This window comes from Thrips palmi, unplaced genomic scaffold (assembly GCF_012932325.1).
Source record: "Thrips palmi isolate BJ-2018 unplaced genomic scaffold, TpBJ-2018v1 HiC_scaffold_1, whole genome shotgun sequence".
Classification (NCBI taxonomy): Eukaryota; Metazoa; Arthropoda; class Insecta; order Thysanoptera; family Thripidae; genus Thrips; species Thrips palmi.
This window is the reverse complement of record NW_023144620.1, coordinates 4,989,355-5,014,372: the sequence shown is the minus strand read 5'-3', so window position 1 is coordinate 5,014,372 and position 25,018 is coordinate 4,989,355. Positions and strand designations below refer to the sequence as shown.

General features: G+C 62.9%; 1 protein-coding gene across 1 annotated transcript in view; it reads right to left on the bottom strand.

Annotated features, from left to right (window-relative positions):
• Positions 1–25,018, bottom strand: part of LOC117645234 (basement membrane-specific heparan sulfate proteoglycan core protein-like) — a 110,967-nt gene that overhangs the window by 66,392 nt on the left and 19,557 nt on the right. Inside the window, exons 2-7 of the mRNA XM_034385285.1 lie at positions 10,601–10,788; positions 10,259–10,523; positions 10,008–10,182; positions 9,763–9,925; positions 9,512–9,675; positions 5,736–5,855 (exon numbers count right to left, since the gene is read on the bottom strand). Of these exons, the coding sequence (XP_034241176.1) occupies positions 5,736–5,835 (100 nt within the window). The 5' untranslated portion in view covers positions 5,836–5,855; positions 9,512–9,675; positions 9,763–9,925; ... (1 more) ...; positions 10,259–10,523; positions 10,601–10,788. The remainder of the gene's footprint in view (positions 1–5,735; positions 5,856–9,511; positions 9,676–9,762; positions 9,926–10,007; positions 10,183–10,258; positions 10,524–10,600; positions 10,789–25,018) is intronic.

Here is a 25,018-nt window from a genome sequence, read left to right as displayed (position 1 = left end):
TGTGACAGCCGGCCGGCCGGTGAGATGGAGGGAGCGAGGCCTAGCCGCCCGGCTCCATAATGAATGCCGAATTCGTGGCCGCGAGTCTAGAAGTCGGCGCGGGCTGTCGGTGCGGCGCGGCCTGGCGGCGAGGAGGGGCCCGGCCAGTTCGCCGGCCTCCGCAACGCGGCCCTGCTTGCGCTGCTTGCGCTGCTTGCGCTGCCACACTGCTAGCGCCGTTTGCGCCGCCCGCGGCCTTTTCGGCCCCGTCTGTCTCATCAGCGACAGCGGCGGCGTCTTTCGGCTACTTGTTGGGCTCGGCCAGGCCGGGCCGGGCCGGGCCAGCGCCACAGTGTAGTGGCGTGGCGCCAGTGACGTACAAAGGCACGGAATGCACAGTCCAGTCGTCCAGTCAAATCAGGCCGCACGCCGGGCCGGGCAAGGCAGCAAGGCGCGCAAGGACGGACGGAGAGAAATTGGACGAGGCCCCGCGCCGCGCGCCGCGTGCCGCGTGGGCCTAGACCAGCCTGCGACCTGCTGCACCATGCCGTCATCACGGCCCCGCTTCATGCACTGCCGCCGCGCCGCCACCCCGCGCCGCCACTGCGCGGTAAATCGATACCCTGATAACCGTCTCTAGGGCGGCAATGCTGCGACGCCGCGGCCGGTCTTTAATGCCCTTCAATATGCATACCCTGCCCTTCCATCTCGTGTCCATCTCGCGTCACCGATGGAGTGACGATTGGTGTCCATCGCCGAGAATCCTCGGCCCCGCGTCTCAGCCGGAGAGGCGGCAGTGTCGCCTGCCTCGCCTCGCCTCGCCTCGCCTCGCCGTCTCGGGATCAGAATGGCGGGGTTCCCGGAACGGCCGGACGCCGCGTCCGCCTCGTCCACACCCACGGCCCCACGGCCCCACGGCGGGCCGCGGACTTTATAGTGCCGCGGCTGGCCGGCTGAACCACCAGTCGACGCTAATTTTGGCCGATATGCGACAGCCTCGGCGGCGAGCTTTGCAGAGCGCCCCGCTCCGGCAGACCATTTCTCACAAAATGCAAAATAATGTACGATGTTTTGGAACGTATACGGCGGAATCGATCTCGCATCGCAGGCCTCACAGCCATTTCGCCGGGCTGCCCCGGATTCCCACTATCGCATCCCCCTCCGAGGCCCCCGCAGCCCCCGCGGCCCCCGACCCCCACTCGTGATACCTTTTGATAACGAGATCACGGGCACGCGCGAAACTCGAGCCGGGATCCTTAAATTGAAGTGAAGGAACCCATCCGGGTGGGGCGGGGTGAGGTAGGGCAGCGCGGGGCGCCGGCCCCTCCTGTTGCCGTGGCGCTGTGCGCTGTGCCGGCGTCCCGGGCGGGCCAGGCGGCCAGGCGGCCAGGCGGGCACAGGCCTGTAGCCCACTAGGATCCTCTGGGTCAACGACCAGCGGTCCGGGCGGGACGGCCAGGAGCCCGGCAGGCCGGGGTGGCCCTGCTGCCTGCTTTCCAAGTTGAAAGATCAACTGCCTCCGCCACTGTCGACCTCGCCGCAGCCCGTCCTTGGAGCAACCCTTGGGGTTGGCCGGCACCGGACCACCCTAGGCCCACCGCGGCCTGCCCTACTCCCCCGGCACGCCATGCAGGGCGTGCGGATGGCCAGGACGGCCCGGACGGCCGGGTGGTTCGGATCAATGGCGGGACAGGCCCGCGGCCCCGCGGCCCAACCCGCCGAGGCCCCATTAGCGTAATGAGTCGATTGGCGCGCCGTGCCTCCGAGCCGCCATGCCAGTGCGGGCGGAGAAGGGCCAGCAGGTAGCAGTGAGGGTGGCCGTCGAGGGTCCACTGGGCAGTCCTCACCCGCCGCGGCTTCGCGAAGGACACTTGTCCTTGCAGCAGTCCAGTCCGCTAGACCAAGGACGAGCCTAGTGACGAAACCTGCCTCGTCAGGCTAAGTCGGGCTAAACAGTGCGATAATGACTGACAGGCACTACTTTAAGGGGCAGGCTGTATGGAGATGGACCGGCCGGGCAGGGCAGCCACCGTACCGAAAATGCTCGCACTTGCTCGTCTTCATTGCAGCCACTTAGAGGCGCGGGAGTGCGGCGTCCACGGCGTCCACGGCGTCCACGGCGTCCGGGAGGCGCGCGTTGACGGACCGTTGACAGAGGCGCGCGCTTGAACCGCCAGTGCCGGTGGCGGCGGAGCGGCGGCGGCGGGGCACCCAGTCCCACGCGGCGCCGGCACGTGAGCACGCCGAGCACGCCGACGACGCCGACGAGTAGGTGTGGCGGGGCCACGTCGGATGGGTGGCCCACCTCCACGGCGCTGGCGGCGGCAACGGCGGCCTGCTGCATTCATGGCCAGGGCACGGCGTGCGCCACTCGAAGAGGCTTGGCGCCGCCAGCGGCCCGTCTCCGTCTCTCTCATTGGCCAGCTGATTCTTCAGAGCGGCGGGCCGGGCTATCCGGACGCGGCCGCGTGCAGGTGGCGGAGGGATGGCCTCCGGAAACGACGCCAACGGCGGTCGGGGAGCATAAAGGGGGGCTCAATGCATTCTTCCCGGAGCGAGCGCGTCTCTTCACCCGGATTATTCGGAACGCGGCGCCCGGAGCGGCCCGGCGGACTGACTCCGAGGGTCCCTTTCGTCGCGCTGTCTCCCTCGCACTCGTGGGGCGCTCCGTGCAGGTGCGACAGAGACAGAGCGACGCGAGCGACTCTCGGAATCAGTCCGCCGGGCGGAGCGGAGCAGAGCGGAGCAGAGCGTGCACCGCCAGGCTCTCCCCTGCTTCGGCAGGGACACCGCCGCAATTGAATTCTAAACGGCTGCATTTCAAAAGTTGGGCATCGGGGAACGCCTCGGGATGCCCTCCGAATGGGGAAGCGGCCCCGGATAATCGGGTCGAGTGAGTAGGGGTAGGTGAAAAATGGAGGGGGGATGGCGGGGAGGGAGGGGTGGCAGGGACAGGATGTGAGTTCCCGGCCAACTTGGCGGTCCTTAAAAGACGTGTACTTCATAACGGCGTTAATAAAGAGGCGCCCCGCCCCGCCCCGCCGCGCCCCGTGGCGGGCCGTCCCGAGATTTGCGGTAATAATATACAATCGAGGCTTAGTGGGCCGACGTCGGGGCTATCCATTAGACGCCACCCCCTCCCCTCCGGCGAGCGGACAGCGGGATGCATGGTTGCATGAAGTGCAGGGGTAGCGACCTGCCGGCCCCTGGCCGTTCCCTTGTCGACGTCGTAGACAGCGACACGGAGCCAGTGTCACAGCTTTCACATGTCAGGCCTTGTCAGACATGTCGGACAAAAAGTGTGCACAGGGTACTGAGTATCGAGGTGTTTCTGCCTTCCGTTGGCGTGCCCCCTCTCAGTGGCTCCAGTGGAACCGAGCCGGCTACTCCACTGCAAAACGGCTCATAAGTGCCGCCGGCTGTCCGACATGACAAATTTACGTCTTGTTCCAGACGAGGCGAGGCGGGCCGGCCGGCACCCGTTTGTCGCTTTTCGCCACAAGCCATTAGTCCCCATTTTGGCGCGAAAGGCGAAAGGCCTTCCTCTGTCGAAACGCCTCTCTGCAGCGCCACAATGGCCGGGCAGGCCCCGGGCAGGCCGGCTTGATAAAATGGTACTCAGGGCCAATCTGGGCCGTTAATGGCACTTCCCTTGTCCTACTAGACCGCGCCGGCTCTCAGAAAAAAATGACAACCCTACCACCGACTCCGGCCGGGGAAAAAGAGGGCTTCGGCTTGAAATACAGAGGAAGCTGAGAGCGAAGGTCCCTTCTGTGAGGTTTGCTGTGCAATTAAGGAAACGCGAACACTAGACCAAAAGAATGCTCTAGTTTTCGGGATGAACCCAAACGTGTATCTTGTTGTGCCCAAAGTCGTTCCCGCCAGTGCAGTAGAAACGCACGCTACGCTCCGCGAGGCGCCGCCGGGTCGCTCTGCGCGCTGGTCGTCGTATCGTGACTCCATGAAAACATGACAATGCCAGTGGGGAGTCGGGGCGGCTTTTAAACGGGGCAGGGGGCGGCGGGGGCGGCTCGGGGTGTAGGGGCCTCATTTGACAAGCGCCCCCGCCGTCTGCCCGTCCCGCGCGTCTCTCCCCCGCCAAGGCGCAGTCGTCTATTTGCACTCAATGTAATCTGCACACTGCTGGCGGCCGGGCCCGCCCCCGCCGCCCCCGCCGCAGCGCGAGCAAGGCGAGCACGGGGGACGAGACGGGGTGGAACCCGCCGGCAGCACCAGCCCCGGAGTGGACGCGCTGGGCGACCCGCTGCAGAACGTGGAACGGAACGTGAACAAGGCGGAGAACGCAAGGAGGAAACTGCGTGTGCGCATGTGCGTGGTCGCCACGCCGTGCCGTGCCGCGCCACGCCGCGCGCGAAAGTTGATTAAGAGAAGTACGGCCAGCACTCAGCGGGGGTCCGGGCAGCGCGCGGCGCGGCGGCGGTGGAAGGGGACGAGGAACACAACGCGCTTCGGGACAAATGCGACGAAGCGCTTGGGGCTTGAGCCGCGAAGGTCAAGAGCTCAGGCCAGCGTGTGTCACCTACATTCGCATTCCCAGTACGGCCCGCTTCGGGTTTTCGTTTTCCAGTGGTGGCGCGTTCCACCAGAAGCTGTGAGGCACCCGTTTCACGCTCCGCTTGGTCGGACGCCTGCGAGGTAGGCCACCCACCCGGCCAGCAACACACAGGTGTGGAGACGGTGGCCTACCCGGCCCCTGTGAGGGGCAAGGTAGGCCACCGTCTCCACACCGGTGTGCTGCCGGCCGGGTGGGTGGCCTACCTCGCAGGCGCTACAGGCGCCCGCGTCAGCAGTCCGGATGACCGGCGATGCGACCGCCAGCGGCAGAGGGCTCCCGTCCCGGGGACCATGCGCTGACCGGCACATTTTTGGTGTTGGCTTTCTGACAGACGGACAGCGGAGGACGGACCCGGCTGGGCTCGTCCCAGCGCTGCGTAGCGTCACAGTGGACAAGGCCGGCGTGGCTACACCGGATTACCCGCGGGCCCCAAGGCGAGCCGCTCCCAGCACCCCGGCGAGGAGCACGCAGGCCGACGCCGACACCCCTTCCGGCCGGCCGGACGGCGTGCACGCGACACCGTGTCTCGGGATGCGTCTGGAGGGCGGCCTTGCCAGCAAAGATAACAACGAGACGATGCCCAGGACCTTCGACCCAGGACCGCGGCGACGGCCGCCGTGGACGCAGGAAGGGCGCGGCGCGGCCGTGACGCCACGAGCGGCGAGGAGGAGAAGAAGGCCTCAAGGATGATCGCGTCGCCACAAGTGGAGCACTCACTGCCTGCCGGCGCCTGCAGGGCCACTTCGCACGGCGCCTAGTCGCGCTGTCTCTCTCGCACCCCCACAGCGCGCCCAGCCGCCCGGCGAGTGCGAGAGGGACAGCGCGACGGAGGCATCGTTCGGAATGAGCATGCCTGGCGGAGTCAAGCCTCCTCATACATATTCGCCGCGCTAATGGCCGCCTGATCTCCCTTTTGCAGCTTCTCCTCTCGTGCTCGCCGTGGCCGCCAGGCCCCGCCAGGTCGCCGAGGATCGTCCTGGCGGACTGATCGGCCGCTGCATATTGCAGCAACGACCGCCACGCGGCCGCGCCGCGTGGGAGTGGAGTCTTTCAATAAACATGCACACGGCACACGAGAATAGGGTCACCACTGGACGCCGTCGCATCCACACGTCTCGGTTCAACGCGCGCGGGGTGACCGTGGCCGCCGACGAAATGAAAAGAGGAGTTTGGCACTCACCTTCGGCGTCCGGGCAGTTGTGCTCGTCCGTGGCGTCGGTGCAGTCCACCTTGTCGTCGCAGACGCTGCTCTTGGGGATGCACCGCGTGATGTCGCACATGAACTCGCCCTGCGCGCACTCTGCAAAAGCACACACGTTTTTATCAGACCCACTCTTTTTGGTGCTGTATTAATCAACTCCGGGAAACGGGTGAGCTCCGGGGTGTACTACACAAGGTGAGATTTTTTCCTTTTTTAAAAATCGAAAGTTTTGACGTTAATGTTAATTATTGGGACAGATTCAGTTTCCGGAGACGGTCGTCATCGCCGAAGTTCAAGAGCCATTTCCTGGGCATTGCAGATGTTGCAGGTTGCAGTGCAGCGGCTCCGGCACCCCCAGCAGTCAGCTTTCCTGTCGGGAGACACAAGGGTGGGCGTCCAGTGTTCGGCCGTTCGGCGTCGTGGCGCCCTCTGTGGGCGGCGCGGCGAACCAGGCAAGCCAGGCGGCGCTGCGCCCAACATGGCCGCCATGGCCGCGTCGAAGATACTCCGCGCGGCGCAGCGGGCCGCGGCGGGCCACTGCACTGCAGGGGTGCGACTCCCCGCCGACTCCAAGGCGCCGCGACTCCGGGCTGCAGGTCCTGGAGGTCAGAGCCTCGGTACGTACCTTGAAGGAGCCCCGGGCCCCACCGCCCCACAGCGGCCAGAGAGAGAACGAACAAACCGGGGCAGCTAGCGTCCCCACCGAAAGCTCGGGGCAGAGCGAGAGAGGAGACATTCCCTCCCCGCGCGATGCGCGATACAGACCGGTGGCGTTGGTCCTGGGGCAGCCGAACTCGTCGTCGCCCTGGGGGCAGTCCTTCTTGCCGTCGCACTTCTGGTCGGCGCAGATGTAGATGGAGCCGTCGCCGCAGCGCACCTTGTCGTCGGCGCGGCACTCGTCCTTGGGGAACCACTCGGCACCCGGCGGCAGCACGGCGTCGTCCCCCGACGAGGACGCCGACGACGACGTCGCGGAGGGACTGGCGCCTAGTCATGGCGGAAGCGTCAGTGGGAAGCTAAGGGTGTGCGGGGGTGGGGGTGGGGGAAGCAGCTATCCATGACCAAGTGCAATGTTGGAGAACTCGTCATGACTATGGAAATTATTGAGAGGTATATTTTAATCGGAGGCACGATTCTAAAGGTGCGAGTCATGGTTCAAGTGCGTACGGGATTCTGATAGCGAAGTTATATTTTTAATCCACAAGGCAGGAGGTTAGTGTGAGTTAGAACGGAAGATGGAAACTAATTTGCGCCAGCAAACACCACTATGAAACCCAGGAGTTTCGTCTAGTCTAGGTTACTGTCTACTGACGAACGACCCAATTTGCCATTCGGCCAGACAGAGCGAACCAGGCAGGCCGGATTCACAGGCCAGCGACGAAGATACTCCATGCAACAGGACCCCCCTCGTCCATCACCAAGCGAGACCTCATTTCGCCCTTTCCGCAAGCAGGATTCAGGGTGCGGGTGTGGGCATCACCACACTGCGATTCCCCTACAGTGCAGGCGTCGGGTTAAGCCTCCCGTTGAAAGCCACGCCCGTTTTTAGTTTTTAGTCGGCGGATTTGAAGGCGCCGCGGCGAGGGCGCCACTATTCTCGATTCAGCGCGCGGAGACAAGCGGCGAGGCGGCCAAGCGCCAATCTGCGCCGAAACCAAACTTTGGGACCGGGCGCGGCAAAGTTTAAAACCTGTAATCCGCGCGATACTCGGGGCGGGCGGGCAAGATGGCGGTCGGTACTGGGCTTACGGCGCGGCGGGGCGGGGCGGCGAACACCGGGGAGCCAGGGCGCTGCCATGCGCCCCGCGACCATGCCTCTGCGGCGCGGGGAAGGCCTGGAAGACCCTCGCCCAGCCCAGCCCAGCCCAGGACCGGCGCAGGGGACGGAATGCACAAGTAGCACGGCGTGCAGCAGACTTCCCTTGCCTCGCCGACGGCCGGACCCCCTCGTAAAGCACGGGGGACTTGGTGTCATTAGGTCAGGCGGAGTGCGGCCCAGAGTGCGCCACGCCGCTACACTGCGCCAAGAAGCGCACTGCGCCGCACAGGCATTGAGCGGTGACTGGTACAAGCGCGATGCACGCGTGAATGGGAATTCGTACTCTTTCGATGAGCGAGCACTCTTCTGTAGACACTGGCGATTCGAGTACTGTCCGTTTTAAAAATAATCCAGGAAAAGGGAAGTGGACTTTTGGTCCCGAAAACCGGCGGCCCCGCACCAGGCAGGAGAAAGCACTGCGCTCCGACACATGCATACCCACACCGCAGCACACTTACCGGTCCAGTCGTTAAACGGTTACACACACAAAGCGGCGGGGAAGGACTGAGCAAAGACGAAAGGACGAAAGACGCGCGGAGTATCGGCGACCGGACGGCGCGCTCGCACCGCCTTCCTGCAAGAGACTCGGCGGACGCACAGTTTCGAAAAGGCAGAGCGACACACAAGGCGTGGAGTATGTACAGCGATGTTTCGGCACACAGAGAGCGTTATCTAGATCCAGGAAAGAAAACACAGCGAGGAAAACACACAGAAAAAACATAGCGATGAAATGGAAATGTACAAAAGATACACTTGAGGCCGCGAAAAATGGAAATATAGCACTGTAAGAGATGTTACTAACGGGCACACACAAACACACACGGCAACGAAGCTCACAAGCTACGGGTCTCTAAGTGGGGATGGTGGGAGGAAATGGGCAAATTCATCATCCGACAATACAGTGGCAAAACGTGTGCGGGTAAACAAAACGTCACAAAAACGCAAACTAATTTGAAAACAGTGAAACAAATGAAAGTAACTGGGTAGCGGGACGTGGCCATACTCACCGGGGGCGCATCCCTGCTCGTCGGAGCCGTCGGCGCAGTCGGGCACGCCGTCGCAGCGCGTCTTGAGGGGCACGCAGTCGCCGCTGCGGCAGGACAGCTCGGCGAGCGAGCACTCCGCGGGGCCGGGCCCAAGGCCGGGCCGGTCTACAGCAAGCGGGCCAGCGTCAGCATGGTGCAGCACGGCTTCAGCCAACGATACGGAAGGCAACGAAAGGCAACAAAACGCAACGGGACGACGAGCGCGACGTCGTCACACAGACACGGCCCCTGCAGCGGTGGTGCGGCCTACGGACGTCGACGTGTCGGTGGCAACGCGCGGCGGCAGGGGGTTGCCGACGTGCGCCTTGGAGGGGACTGTCCTCAAGGCGGAGGTGGGCAGCCCCTGCGGCCGCGCGCTGCCGTACCAGGTCGACGCGCCCGGCAGTGCCACTCGCTGCGCGCGCGGCTCGGCTGTGTGGTTCGACGAGCCGCTCTTTAACACTACATACTTCTACACAGACAATGAAAAGCAAGTGCCCAACAACGACCTACGTCCTCTCCGCGGGGAACAAGAAATCAATTTCAAAGTTGCCCGTCGGCATCACTGAGTTCCCAAACCGCGCTGCCCGGCCAGGTCGCTGACGTCACCTCCATCGATATACATCATCGATAAGGAATCAATTGGGAGGCTGACAGCTCGGCCAGGGCGGCCCGGGCGGCACGCGGCGCCCCCACTGGCGCGGGGTATCGCCAGCACGAGTGCAGGTTGGCGGCGGGAGCGACCGTATCTCGGTGCAACTACGTGACTCAAGCCCGAAAGCCCGACCGTTCTACGAGGGCACTCCGCCAAACTAATCAACACATGCTCAATTTTCCATACTGGTCCCTCAGCCTCCCAGGTCGTTGCCGCCACGCTGGCAAAGGAGGGGACGCATGCCGACGGCACTCACCCCCGAAGTCCCTGAACAAGAAGCCGTCCGTCTTGGCCGTGTAGCTGCCGATCTTCTGATAGCGCTCCAGCTGCGTGAACAGCGTCCTCTGGATCAGGTCCTTGTCGTAGTTGTCCGTGCCCAGGTCCAGCGTCACCTTGCTGTCGAAGTGGTCCTCGGCGCGCCTGCAAGCCGCAGCACGTTGCATTCTCCGACCAGGAAAAGGCCTTTGGGACCGTTTGGAACATCCCTCTCGCTGGAACCCCACTCACTGAATGCTGATGATGCTAACGGACTGCTTGCCGGGGACGTCCTCGAACAGGCGGTTGATGTCGTCGGCCAGGGCGTTGGCCAGCTCCCGGAATTGCGGCGACTTCCGGTCGGCGTACTCCTCCTGCCAGGGCTCCACGATGGTGAGGGTGATGCGGTAGAACTCTGCAAACGGCGGGGAAAACCCAGGGGTGAAACGCGGATTCGAACCCGCGGTACGGTATCCGAGAGCAACGTCGCTACTCACTCGGCTGTCCGGGCCCGTGCGCGTGTTCGGTGTGATGCGAGGTGCCGTTGACCCTGCCGCGTCCCGCGTCGGCCGAGCCCTCGTTGAAGGCGCCGGACGGGCCGTAGTCCTCGTCGTCGAAGGGGGTGTCCGTCCGGCGGCCGGGCGTCGAGCTCTCCAGCGCCGTCGATACTCCCTGCTGGCGAGACGGGGGTTAAAAGCAGGCGACATGGGGTATCGGCAGTCACTTCCACCGGGTGGCCTCCCCTTACCTCCGACTCTGCGGCGGTCGACTGCGGCCCGACCAGCGCCGTGCTGCCGACGGCGTCCTCGATGGTGTTGGACAGCTCGTCGCCCTCCCCCGCCGCGGCCAGCGTGCTGCGCTTCTCCCTCAAGTCCACCAGGCTGAGCTCGTTGGGCTCCTCCTCCGTGGTGGTCGAGGCCGCCGTCGACGTGCTGGCCTCAGTCGTGGTGGTGGCAGGCTCGACGCCGAGGAGCGACGAGAACCCCGAGAACCAGTTGGTCTGCCTGCGCACCCTGAGGAGACGAGACAAGAGATTAGGATGCGGCGCTTCGCCTCTGCGTGGTTCGGGCATTTCAGGTTGAGCGCTTGCCTGTGCAGCTGCTTGGCGAGGAAGCCAAGGACGCCCGCGCCCTCTCCCTCGTCGTCCTGGTGCAGCGCGGGGGGCGCTGGCTCCGGCCTGCTGGGCCCTTGCTGGTGCCTCTGCGTCCGGTGGTCGCTGCCGCTGTCCACCGCCCATGTGCGGTGTCTGTCCTCGAACACGAGGTCGTCGCCGTCCGGCTGCAACAACAACAACAAGGCCGTCACAAACAACAACAGTAACTCTCCCTCCCAGGCATCGGAACCGAAGCGCGCGAAAATGTTCAACCTCCTCTTTTCGGCCGAGAGGGCGCGAAAAAAGTCGGAGTGCTTAAAAAAGGCGTCGAAGGGGGGACAAAGACGACGACTCTGTTTTGAAGCGACCTCTTGATAGGAAGTTATGACTACAAAGTGGCATCACGTTGTGAGAATATAAAGCGAGGAAGGAGTCCCGGGGGCGGGGAGGGGGAGGAGGAGGGGGGGCGACGAGCACGACGACGAGGGGATTTACCGCCACCCCTACTTTGCGCTAAAAGTGACCCCCACCCTCTCCGGACGCGGACGTGCCTCCACTCCGCCGCGCCCGTCGGCAGGACGCCACACACCGCCCCGCCCCCACACCCCGCCACACCCCGCACCTGCGCCAAGGCCGAGGTCAAAGGTCGCGGAGAAGCAGCGTTGCTACACTAGTAGGCAACGATCCGAAGGGGCTGCCAATATTGGACTCAAATTAGCGGCACTCAAATAGTTTCAGGGTATTCTGTTCTCTGGACTACGTGAAAGAACTGTGACGCACTCCGGCAAAGCGGAAACTCAAAGAGTCGTGGGGAGGTCCAATGAGAGAGTCATTCCGAGGCGGCATCGCCTCAGTTCCGACAAATCTCACACTCCGTGGTGATGTCCAGTTAAGCTGTGCCGCGGTAGTGCGTAAAAGAGTGCTGTAAAAGTGTCCCTAACTCGAGTTGCTCTTTACAGCCGTGTCGGGGCCCCGGGGCGCGGTGCCCGGGGCACGCCATGGACCCCCTTCCCGTCTCCGCGATCCTTGTCATGCACCGCGGGAAGCCGGGTCCGGCTCGGCGCGGCTCGGCTGAGGATCAAGTAATGAAGTTGATCCACATCAAGAACGTGTTGGCGACGAAGGCGCGGACACTTTGCCGGCGCCGACCTGGGCCACGCCGCAGCGCCACGCCGAGATGGTGAAACTTAAAGACCAGAGGGACTCATTGCCCCCATATAAAAAGGCGCCTTTTTCCCGCCTCTTTTTGCGTCCGCCATCTTGGGCCAGTTTTATGGCGCGACTAATGTCGTGCTCAACCAGCGGGTAATGCTGGCCGCCCCGCAGCAGCCTACACCAGCCGCCCCGCCGCACCGCCGCCCCGCCCCCCGCGGCGCGTCTAGACACCTCGCACTTCGAGCCCCGCGCTTCCCACCGCCTGCAGCATCCCCGTCTGCAACTTCGCTGTCCTCCTACAAGCAGGCCCGTCCGCCAGCACGGCCTCGAGGGCCAGCGGAAGGCCAGGCAAGCGCCGTGCGGGTAGGCAGCCACGTAGTGTGGGAGCAGGGGCGTCGGGCGGGACGGCCTACGCTGCAGGGGCTTGGGTGGGTTGGGGTGGGCCACCTTATGATGAAGAACGTCCGACAGCTGGGATCACAGTTGAGACTCACGACACACTTTCTGCGCTCCAGGTTCGTCCGGCAACCAAGTTCTCGGTTCCTTGAGCTCCTGCGCCACTCCCCCCTCCCCCTCCCCCCACCTGCCCTCACTTTTCCTTCCGAGCCTGACCAACTCTGGCAGACTCTTCCACCCACCCTTTGTGTTCGGTCGGAACGAGAACAGACCCGCAGGGCTGTTCGGCTTCGGCGTGGAATAAAATATTTTCATTAAAAGTAAATCGACTGCAAACTTAAAGACGACGATGATGCAAACAAAATTATATTAAGAACCGTTAGAATTCGGAGACGTATTCGGAGATGTATCACCTTTCCCACTACAGGCTGCGATGTTTGCCCCCCCCCCCCCCCCACACACACACACCAAGGCTTTCCGAACATCGCCGGGATCCCCCTGCGGCGTCCATGGGAGCCCCCGGGGCCTAAATATACACGGAATAGCCAGGAATGCTACCGGACTGAAGCAGGCAGGAAGTTCAAGGAGACGCGGCTGTTGGCCGCGCTTCGCCCGCTTCGCCGCTAGACGGCTCCCTCTTGGATTGCACGCACACAAGTGCAGCACACCCGTTGTAGTGCACGCGGCTGGCTAGCCGAGAAATAAAAAATATAAAGAGGGTAAAATGAAAACGTGTGGGAATGGCGGCGGCGGCGGCTCGGCTAGCCATCCGTTTTGCTCAGGCTATCGCTGAGACAGGCGATCCCCTCCCGCGGATTCGCGACGCGACGCGCCGCGCCCTTAACCTGTCGCGGTTTCACTTCCCTTCCAATATCGCCGCCCTCGCGCCCTCCGCGTCCCGCTTCTGGAGGGAAATCGACAGCCAGCGCTTCGCGAGGCGCTGACAATTAGAGCACTGGTCACACTTCCAGTGCCGCGGCGTTCGGAAAGAGACAGAGCGGGTGAGAGAGAAAGAGTGACGGGGGACAGGCAGCCGAAACACCGAGTGACACATAAATCAGGAGCACCCCATAAACACGCAGTTGGGTCGCGCCCTAAGCCGGCTCATGTTCACGCGACATGTAGTTCGCTTTCGGGTCGACTGACCTTTCTTCTTTCTCCCTCCCTCCCTCTCCCCTGGCCGACTGAATGTGGTGAGGCAATTACGCGCAACACTCGAGACGACAATGACCGCTGGCGCTGGCCCCGCTGGACCCGGTGGACCCGGTGGCGGTGACCGATCTGGGGGTGACACTCGACACCGAGGCGCCTGGAGCGCGCTGGAGCGGGCTGGAGCGGCCCGGAGGCAACGCACGTCTGGGGGATGATCTTGGGGCGCAGCGAGCGGCAGCGAGCGAAGGGTGGCGCGGCCGGTAAGACACAGCCAGGCAGGCAGGCAGGCAGCCAGGCAGCCAGGCAGGCAGGCAGGCAGGCAGCCAGGCAGCCAGGCAGGCAGCCAGCCAGCACAGCGAAAGGAAACACAAGAGAATCCCCCAATAAATGGTTTATGATTGGTGCTTGGTTGTTGCCTCCCCTCCCTCCCCTCCCCTCCCCCGCTTGCTTCCGCCCGGCGTCTCCCCCGCAGTCTTCGCGGGTCGTCCGTTATTAGTTGAGAAATCTCCCGACAGATGGGGCGCGCGTGGGGCGCATGCGGCATGTGCTGCTCGCGTGTTGTACCAGTGTACCACCACACCTACCCTGTCTAGTCTGTCGCCACCCGCCGGCCAGACTCACAGACGCGGTTCCAAATTTTCGAGAAAACGGCGGCGAGAGAAACGAGCGATAAAATAAACACAGAAATAAAAGCAGCCCGGCGGGAAAGAGGGAGAGAGAGGGGGGATGCTGGCGAGGGAAAAAGAAAGTGAAGAGAAGATTAGAGTGTTGAGCGGCTGAGGGGACAGGGCGGGGGAGACAAATGCAGCATCATTAGGGGTGTGTTGGGGATGTAAAACATGCATTCGGCCGGGAACCAACTTGTAGTCCGTGGCGGCGGCGGCCGCCCGAACCGCTCCGAAACAAATAACCGCTGTCGGTCCTCGTTCGTCGGAAACACCTTCGCGGTGTGGGAGACCAGGGAGAGCTCGCTGGCGAAAATTCATCCTCGACCCGTCCACGCGGCCAGAGAGTAATCCTCCAGGAAGGAACGGCAGGAGGTTTACTTTGGAACGACGGCCAGTGCTCCGCGCTGCTCCGTGAGGCTGTCTCTATTTCTGTCGGCGAGTCCGCGGAAAAAAAAGGAGAGGGAAGGAATGGTATTTGTCGTGCTATGCTGGAATGGGTGGCCGACAGAAGAATAACACAAAGCTCCTAGCCCTCGCTAGAAACACACACACGTACACACACACACACTCACACACTCTACACAAACACGCCGTGCATACAAATACGGGGCCATGTGAGGTTGGCTAATGTCGGAGAACGTGATTGGCGGAAGCGGCAAATGCGTCACTCTTTTTCATGACGAAAAATCCTCAAACAAAGTCCGTCACTCTTTTACGACGCAAAAGTTCGTCACTTTTCTTTCAGAAAATTCGTCACTTTCTAACGTGCGGAGTAATGACCGTTCCGACCTAACGTAAATTTCTATTTTCTCATCCTTTCAAATTTCACAACGACTTTCTGCGACGTGTTTTCTCCTTCCAATCTCTCTTCCTTAAATCATGCTTTCGGGGATGATTCACTGACAGTGCAGCAGATAGGGCGCTGTGCGTATCTCACTGCACTACTTTGTTGCACCACTGTACTACGGGTGTGCCCCATGTGCCCCACGTGCCCCGCGCCGACAGAGCAATGACTGACTGAGCGGACTGTACTATGCGAGTGAGTACGGCCGGCCACTCTGCGGGGCAAGGAGTGACTACACTGTTTTGTCCCCGACGTTGTCCAGGCCCAGCGTCCTGGCGTGTCCTCGCTGTTTGCTCGGAAGGGCTATCATTGGGACGCGGCGGCGCGCGGTGTTCCGGATATGAAACCGGCGAGTCCACACTGCCCTCGCAAAACATCGGCAAACATGCACACGGCCCGCGGCGACACTGCCAAGCACGGCAGCACCGCCACGGCCTCCAAGGCCGGCACGGCGGAGGCTGAGGACGCGAGCGAGTCCGCGATCCCCGTCGCGGCCCCCGCGGGGGCCCCGCGCCCCTGCACCGGAAACCTGAACGCGCTTTCGGCCGCGTGGGCCAGGGGCAGCCCGGGCAGCCAGCACCCCACCGGAAGGAGCGCGGGTCGATAGAATGGCAGCCACCACGCTGCGGGATCGACTCCATGCATCGGTTGGCGATACGCGTCCGCCGCCTCGTCAGCCCGCCTGCCCGCAACCACACTGTTAAAGGGCGGCCCACGCCGCGCGATAAATCAAAGGCCGGCGGGTAATTGCGGCGCAACCACGTCCCCGGCAGGTGCGCACCGAGGACCGCGGGGACCGCGAGGACGGCAAGAATGGCGAGGCTGGCGAGGACCGCGAGGACCGCGAGGCCGGCGGCGGGGTGACTCACGCGCCACTAGAAGGGCGCTAGAAAGGCACGCTGGCGTAGGTCGGTGCGGTGGTTGGCACGCATGCCCGGAGCGGCTTCCGTCTTCGCGTGTCGCGGCAAGCCAAGCGCGAGCGGCGCGAGCGGCGCGGCGTGAGTGCGCTTCTCAAACACACTCACACGGACACGCGCGCGCGCACAAATGATGGCAAATTACCGACACGCAGGCCACAGCCACCGGCACGGCCTGCTGGTGGTCCAGGACCTCGTGCAGGACCTCATCCAAGGACCTCGCTGAGGACGGGAGAGCCCCGTCCCGCGGCCCCAGGGCGGTGTCGGCCCCTCGCCAAACAAAGTCTCATTCACTCAGGCGCGGCGCCCTAATGAAGTCCTCGCGTCGGACGGGCGTTTGGTGATGGACGGCAGGGCATTTGCATCACCCGATCAGCCCAACTTCGCAGCCCCGAGCCAAACGACGACCTAATGTCGCCTAATTCGCCAATCCGGCCGAGCGGCCTCCTTCGATCAGGGTCTCCGTTGCATGCCGCACCGCGTGAGGGCCCCTGAACGGCATGCCGTTTCACCTTATACCGGCGAAAAGAACACTGTTTGCGAGGCTGAACCGAAACAAATCTTATTCACTTGGGGAGTTTCGCTCGCGCTGTCCGACCGGCGCAGCGGCGCAGCAGGGCGCACAACCAGCAACAGGGAGGTGAAGGGGCAGTCCGGGCAGTCCGGGCGGGCCGGGAGGGGGAGGCAAACCCACTGTGAGTCGTCAGCCGTTTCGGTGCCAACACACCCACACCAACGCTCCCTCACACGCACACACACCTTCCTTTCTTCGGATCAACCCTCCCTGGTCCAGCAGGTCGGCTCTAGACGCGCTAGACCGCGACGACGCCGATCGGGAGGAGGAGAGGGGACTGAAACGGAAGGCGGAATGGCTGCCGGATCGGTCGCGGCACGAAGAGCCGCCGACCCGAAGGCCCGAAGGCCCGAAGGCCCGAAGGCCGAGGGAGTTCGTGTTGACTCAATCCCAGTCCGTGTACCAACAGTTTATGACAAGCTCCACGATACTGTACAGCCATTCCCCCGCTACTTCAGATTTCCCCATTCTCAAATTCCCGAGACACTGGCTGCCGACGCCGTGCAGCTTGCTAGTGCAGCGAGTCACGCGCTGGAAACGAAAATCCATCGCCGCGTTGATCTCAGTCCCGCGGCGTCGTCCTGCCGACGAGTAAATACTAATCTCGACTCGTCGGACTAGTTCGTTACCGCCAGCTAGCCGGCCGCCCGGCCCGTCGCGTGCCCAAGCTCACTTTTATTAAGACGGTCCTATTAACAGGTCGTGAGGGCGTGTAAGCGGTACACTCTTAATGTCTTACGAGGAAATTTTTCCAAAAATACGGGGGAAACGGTGCAACAGTGTACACAAATAATAAGTTAAGACTAGTATTTTGAAACAATTTTAACCAAAATATTTCCGTTTTTTTTTGTTGAAAATTTCTTTAGTTCTATTGGTAACATTTTCTCCCAGCTCCGACCGTGATGATCTTTCTAGCATTTCGCACATTGTCTCGCTGACTAAAGTAATGCCCCGCCAGAGTGCGCGCGGACAGGCGAGACGTATGCCGCCGCTGTCATCGCTGCGTTTGTTAGAACAACGGATTGAAAAGGTCGCGCGGAGTGCGTGCACGCGGGGCGGGGCGGGGCGTGTCACTCCTTGACCGCGCCAACGCGGACACACACACAAAAGCGCACCGCCAGAGCGAGATCCTTGATCCGAACCAGGCTGCAGAGAATCAAAGCCCCCTGCAGGGGGCGCACAGCGCCGCGCCACTGTACCGAGGTGCATTACACGGTCCAATTACCAGTGCCGTGTCGCAGCACTGCCCGAAGCACTCTCTGCGTGTGGGCGTGTCGCGGCGCGGCACGGCGTGGCACGGCGCCGTTTAGCGGACGCTAATTTAATACGTGCAAATGCGTGCCACGCCCCACCGCCTCGCTCGAGCTTGAGCTCGCTGCCCCGCTCCGCAGCGGACTCCACGCCACTGCGTAAATCTTGCGTGCCGTCAAAAGCGCCGCTTGCCCGCTCCTCTCGGCTCCTCTCCACCGATTATTTGCAGAAATTACTGGCCGTCTCCGCGACGCGCCGCTGATGCACCGTGAAAGGCGGCTGCCGGGCTCGTCGCGCTGTCTCTCTCGCACTCGCGGGGCGCCCCGTGGTGTGCGAGAGAGACGGCGAGACGGGCGCGGGCCGGCCCTCTCGCTGTAGGCTGCCTACGGCCTGCACTCGCCGTGGGCTTGCTTGATTTATCGAAAATGCGTTCCCGCGAGGCTGCCGCCTGCAGCCAGTACAGTGTAGCGCCGTGAGCCTGCGCCTTGCGTCACTGGCAGGGAACACGGGTAAAACTAAAGCGTGACGTTACACCTTTCTTCAAGCGGACAGGAGCAGAACCACAACATCTCTCCCATTTAAATACACGGGGAAGTTTCCTCTGAACGCCTTCGTTTTACCAGTGTGGAGACGCCGTCGGCGGCGCACCATGGCGCCGTGGAGGGTCGGACTGATGCATTTCGATGGGCGACGGCGTGCAGCTCAAGCCCGGTCATCAGGCTCAACGAGCCTTCGCCGTTTCGGGTTCGGCCCGTTCGGCCTTCGGGTTCGCCCTTGCGCGGCCCTCCAAGGCCAGCCCCAAGGCCGCGGGCCCTCCTCGGTCCTCCACTCGGCCCGCCGGAGAGAGCGCCGAGCAGCGTGATGTATAGGCTGTGATTGTGGCGGCGATCTCCGGGACGTGTGACGTGTGCCGAAGTGGTTCATGAGGGGCGGCAGCAGCAGGAGCAGCGCGAAGGATGCGCCAAGCTGGTGCACTGTAGCCTTGTCGCCTTGGCAACGAAGTAAAGCGGCTGTTTGGCCGAGGAAAACTGACCCATGCACCGAGGGGTAACCATTTCAAGATAATCAGAGTACGTCTAGTTGGCAGCCAGTGAAAAAATCAACATAATCCGACATAATCACATTCATACTTTTTGCGATTCAATCGCCTTTTCACTAACTTTGCGAGGCTACTGCTGCCAAACTAGCTGCGGTCAAAGCCTTCCCGAGGCGGGACGTGAAAGAGTAGGGTCTTAAGAATACTAGGGCGTTGAGGGAGGCCTTTGACCGCAGCTAGAATAGACGCAGTGGCAGCCCAAAGTCAGCAAAATCGGCTACTTTCGGAGGTATAATAACTTTTGACCATTTTCGCGAGGCTACTGCTCCCAAACTAGCTGCGGTCAAAGCCTTCCCGAGGCGTGGCATGAAAGAGTAGGGTCTTAAGAATACTAGGGCGTTGAGGGAGGCCTTTGACCGCAGCTAGATTGGACGCAAAGGCCGCCCAAAGTCAGCAATATTTGATTTTCGACACTTCGACAGCTTTCCGATGCCGGCACTCAAATAATCTCTAATAATCAACATAATCTTTGACAAACGCACTGCAGCACAGAACGCGCTTCCGGCAGTGCAGAGAACCGCCACCTCATGCTCTCTCTGCCCCTTTCTCTTTCTCTCTCTCTCTCACTGAGAATGAAAGAGTCATGATCATGACTAAAATTTTGGGTGAGGAATTCTTTATTACCCGAATTTGGGTGAGGAAATTTTCCTCGCCCAAATTTGGGTGAGGAAAGTTTCCTCACCCAAATTTGGGTCATAATACTATGGAGCTATATAGGGAGCTGATACACCCTTCCTCACCCAAAATTGGGCGAGGAAGCTTTCCTCGCCCAAATTGGGCGAGGAAACGTTCCTCGCCCAAATTTGGGTGAGAAAGTAAACCTCGCCCAAAATTGGGTATTGATCATGACTTTTTCATTCTCAGTGCTCTCTCTCTCTCTCTCTCTCTCTCTCTCTCTCTCTCTCTCTCTCTCTCTCTCTCTCTCTCTCTCTCTCTCTCTCTACACACACTCACACACACAGTGAGCCCCAGCCGCCTTACTGCATCATGAGGTCGGCCTGCAAATCCGAGATTCCGCGTCGCGAGGACGAGAGAGGCCCCAAAGACTGCCGAAAGTGGCCCCTCCGCTCCGCCCTTTGCCTGCGGATGAGGGGCATGGGGGGCATGGGGGCCACGGGGGGCATGGGGGCGCGCCGAGTGACAGAGGTTTGTCTCTCGCCATGTCGGTCGTCATGGCGCGGGGCAGCACCCATGGCACGGAGCCCCCTCCCCACTCCCTGCTTCCCCCACCGCCAGGCCCTCCGGGACCTTCCCCGGAGCCTCCAGGGGGCTCAGTGTCTAATCCTGGCATTCTCAGCACGCCATTGTGGTCGGGGGTTTGGCGCCCACCCCCGCCCCGCCCCGCCCTCCAGAGAAAGGGTCGCGGGGGATGAATCTGGCGCGAAAAATTGCGGGGAGAGACACGAAGGCGTAATAGCCGGAAGTCGCCGCCTGTGTGCTGACGACGCGGCGGCGGGGCGGGGCGGGGACGTCGCGTACACCACAAGAACCAGACTTGCTGCGTCTTCACTCACTCACACACGCAAAAGACCCGTTGGGAAAAATCTTTTTCCAACTTCCGACACCGAATTTGAGCGTGTCGGCAAGAATCTGCTGTGCCAACAGAGCGCTGGGCGCGAGGCGTGAGGCCGCGGGGGTCAAGCAGTGAAGCACGCGCCCTGCACTATGTTAGCCGGCAGTGGCATTCCTCTGGGCCCGCCACGCCGCCACGCCACCAGGCCGCTACGCGCTAATGGTGTTGGCCGCGCGGCCTGACGCGCCCTGACGCGGCCTCGCGGCGGGGTGCCGTGCAGGCCGTGCTGGCCGTGCTGCAGACTGACGCCGCGAGTCGTTTTTGTCGCTCTGTCTCCCTCGCACCAACAGGCGACGCCCCACGAGTGCGAGAGAGACAGAGCGATGAAAACGACTCTCGGAACCAGTGTGCCGGCCGTCCAGCGCCCAGCTGCGCGCCCAGGCGGCCGAGAGGGCAGCAGGCCGCGCGGCAGCGAGAGAGAGAGAGAGAGAGAGAGAGAGAGAGAGAGAGAGGCGGCAGCCGGTGACTAATAAGTAGCACTCGCTGTGCAGCACGCGTGCCGCCGGGCCATCGGCTGCCACCGGCCACTTCACGCGACGCCACGCGGGTGCAAAAGCAATCCGACAGCGCAAAAAAACAAGACGAGAAAAAGTTAAAAATTAAATTGAAGGTTGACAGTCCACTGCCAACTATAACGCTGCACTCTGGCCGACAAAAACGCCACCGTCGCAGGCGCTGACAGTGCCGAGTCCCGATGATGCAGACCCGCCCCCTGTCAACGTGCACGCCGTGCACCGTGGCGGTCATCACGTTCTCGAGCGAGAGGTAGAGGGCGGAAGCGTGCCGCCACACACACACACACACACACACTCACACACGGCGCCACCACAAAGTCCCGTCGGGTTAAACACAGATGCGCGGCTCCCGGCCTTCTCAGCGCTGCAGCGCGCTGGCAAGGTGCCCGACGACCCGACGGCCGGCCCGCCGCCCGGCCCGGGCTGGCTGGCTAGACGGCCTAGCCCAGCCGTCCAGCTCAGCGAGTCCATCGGGGGTCGATCAGAGCCAGGGCGGCCGGCCCACCCCGTGTGTGTGTGCCGTCGTGGACGCTCCGACCAGCCAATCGCACGGGTGTCTAGACGCGGTGTTAATCGAGTTGCAAATTTTGGGGCTGCCGTGGACGCGCTTTCAGAGACGAGGCACGGCAGGCAGGCTGATGAACACATTGTGTGCGACGCCCCCCCCCCTCCGCGGGACGGGCCCCTACTTTGGCTGCATTCCGGGAAGGCAGCCGCGGCGACGCTTTGCGGAGCGCGGAGCATCAAAAGGCCTCGATGGCGGGGACGGGGATCATTGCCTCCCTCAGAGCACGCGGCATGTCACTCGGCGAGGGGGGAAAATAGACGGCCAAGTTTCAGCACAGTTTGAGAAATTTTTGAAAAGTTCGGCCGGATTACGAGTCATAGTGCAGAGCCGACAAGCTGTGCCGGCCGCCGCGCGCTGGGTTCAATGCCCGGCCGACTGTACGGCGTACAGTGCGCCAGCACCGCCCGGTTATTATCAGATTCGCCTTTTTGTCGCGACCGTCCGACAGTTTTCCCCGTACGCCGGCATAACTCAAAGTTTTTCACAGCCGCTTCCCATCCACAAGGCAAGACTGGCATGAGCCAAAGAATCGCTCGGAGTGTTTCCGAAGGCCTGGCGCGGCAGTAAACTGGGACGTTCTTCATTCAAAGTTGTTTGTGTCGCGGTCAGTGAGGCGCGGCCCGGCGCTTTCGGGGGCAGAAAAGCACGGCGCGCTGGCGGGAATCGAACCGGGGACCGCGGCGTGGGCGTGGTATGCCGCGGCCCGGTGGTCGGTTGTGTCGGTAGGTGCTGTACGCCGTCCGCGACCTGCCCCACGGTACAGCCCGTTGCGGCGCGCGGGCCGCCAGCGCACTGCCGTACTTCGGGGCCTCAGTACCTCGCGCTTTGCGGCTTTGCGCACCGCCTCGGTACCGCCGGAAACGCCGCCACGCCGCCACTCCACTGCCACAGGCTGCGACACGCCGGCCAGGCCACAGGCCGCCACGGGCCGCCACTTGCGGACTCCACTGCCCAAACGGAAAATTCGGCCAGACGGGAAATAAAAATATGGGCAGCTGACCTCGAAACGGGCAGGCCCGGCCCAGACATGCGTCAGACCTATAAAACCCTTTGACTGACTGGCTTCATTTACGACTAAGTGGCCGTGGAGCCGTGCGGTCACCGAGACACAGTCCGCCACTAGCCTACGCCGCGAACCGCCGGCACGGCGAGCGGGCAGGCGTCGTTCGGGAAAGAAAACAACCGACAGCAAACCAGTGGCCTGTACCCACCCGCCTTCCGGTGCGGGACCGCCAAAAAACCGCAAACTTTGCAATTTTTTCCGACCTTTCTCATAGTATTGGGAGCAGGAGCTAACCTAACCTCATTCCCAGATTCGAGGTAGCGGGGAACAACATTCACCGGCACGGCGGCAGGCAAGCGGAGCACAGGAGGGCCGCCCGGCGCCCTGCGGCCCTGCGGCTAGGCCCAGCGAGGCCCCTCAACCCACGCAGTCCACTGGGCGGTAGTTAAACGGTTATTTTTGGAGTTGGGAGTGAGCGGCGCGCTTAGTTTCCGATGCTTTTGGGCTCAATGAGTTGACTCGACGAGAAGTGTTCGGGAAACGGCGGCGCGGCGGCGCGGCCGAGGCCAGAACACAGCGCAGTGCGCCTCCTTGTCGTAAATTTTTATCTTGGGGGAAAATCTGCAAATTTTTAATGCGCCTAAGTTGGAGTACACGTTACGGAAACAGGAGGAGTACAGAGGACGCCACATTGTCGCGGGTCAACGACAGGGAAGGCCAACAGTGAGCCTCGGGAACGGCGTCAAACGTTTGACGCTTGGGGGGCGGAGTGCGTGTGTCACCAAGTCACCGAATTAAGCTGTTTGGAAGGGTTCGTCGGGCCGGGGCGGATCGAGGGAGATCCCGAGGGGGGGGGGGCTGTCGGGGCATGGCACGGCTGGTTGGTGGGCCGTTCGTGTGAGCCGAAGCGTGCACGACAAGCGGGGCCGAGGGGCAAGCCGAGGGGCGGGGGGCTTAGGGCACCGTGGTACAAAGGTGCTGACAAGCTGCGGCGCGGAAGGAAGGACCTCCGTCACGGAAGCCTCGCTATCCACCGAGGTCCTGCAGGCCCTGGTGGTCCTGGTGACGAGCTGGGCGGGGCATGGCGGACCGCCTGGCAGGTAGGCACGGCGCGCAGCGACGCACGCCACGCCGGTGGAGCGGGTTGCCCAGCAGGCAGGGCGCACGGCCGAGCCGTCGCGAAACACGGCTAGAGGCTTGGCGGCGTTCAGCGCGGGGATCACCGACACCGTAACACCGACACCACCGCGACGTGCACGACGCCGTCCCCGCGGCGCCACGCCGCCACGCCCCGACCAGCACAATGCGCTCGAAATAACCTAACGCGTGGACGCGGCGTCGCGACGCCTCGCTGCCGTCTGGATGGCTTCGGCGGCGCGGCGGCGCGGCGTCCGTCCGGGCCGCCCCGAAGCAAGGACTCAGCGTCTCTGAAGACGCCGCCTCCGGTGGCGCCGTGCCGTGGAGCCGCCAGACCGGGCTATTCGGGGGCGCCTCCGCCGCGGCGACAAGCAGGCCGCGGAGCAGGAGGACCAGCCTGCCCGGCGAGGACGGCGAGGACGGCGTGGTGCCGCGGGGCGTCGTGCCGCGCCCACATTCGGGCCCCGCCCCGCCCCGCCCCGCCCCGCCCCGCCCCGCCCCGCCCCGCCCCGCCCCGCCACGCCAGACACGCATTTGCATAATTGAGATCGCGCGCTCGGAATCGGTTTTCCAGGGAAGTGCAACAACGGAGCGAGCGCCAAGGTCTCGCCTACCGGCTGGACACACGCAGGCACGCACAATCTGGAGGAAAAAGGCGGTCCCAGAGCGGCGCTGGACCAACTATCACACTGAACCAGTGGCGGAAAAAAGCGCGCATTAAAAAATGATTACGCCGTGGAAAGTACACACCGCAATCTGCATGGGGATGACGGCTGCACGCTGGCCGGCTGGACGGCTGGATGGCGGGGGGATGGGTGTCACTCCTCATCAGCCCGGCGGTTTTTAACCACGGTTTACCAGCGGCGTGACGTCAGTTTAACGCCCGGCCCGGCGCGGCGAGTCGCCCTGGTCTCCCTCCCGCAGGGCCGTCCGCCCGGCCCTCTCCTCTCGCCTGCCCAACTTGGTCATGATTAGCGACGGATTCAGGCTGGGCCGGCGCATGGGACATGACGGATGGGTGTCGCAAGGGGGGCGAGGGGGAGGGGAGTGTGAGGATGAGGGATCGGGGAGTGGGGGAAGGCTCGGCCCAGACGACGCGAAAAGACTCATTCACGGGCGTCTGGGGTCAAGCGCCAAGCCTCGGGAATCGACGCACGCTGCAGCGCCGCACCGCCTGGCCAGCAAAAATTACAAAATTACAGTGGGGTGGGCAAAAGTGCAGGGCGACGTCGACACCTCGCCGAGCCGCCCCAGGCCGTCCCGGCCGGAGTGCCGTCACGGGGTACATCAAGGCGGGGGGCGTTGACTGACAGGCGCGAGGAGGCCCTGGTGGTCGTGGGCGCGGTGCGGCGCGGTGCAGGCCGAGCGGACCACCAGGCTGCAGGCAGCGCGAGGCATCGCCAGAGCAGCCTCATCACTAATGAAGCCGTGCCGTGCCGCGCCGGCCTGCCGGCCAGAGATAACACGGAAGGGGATCCACTTGCCGCTTTTCGGCTCGACGGCGACCACGACCACGACGACGTGGCGCGGAGCGGAGGCGATCCAGGACGCGTCCCGCGGCTTGCA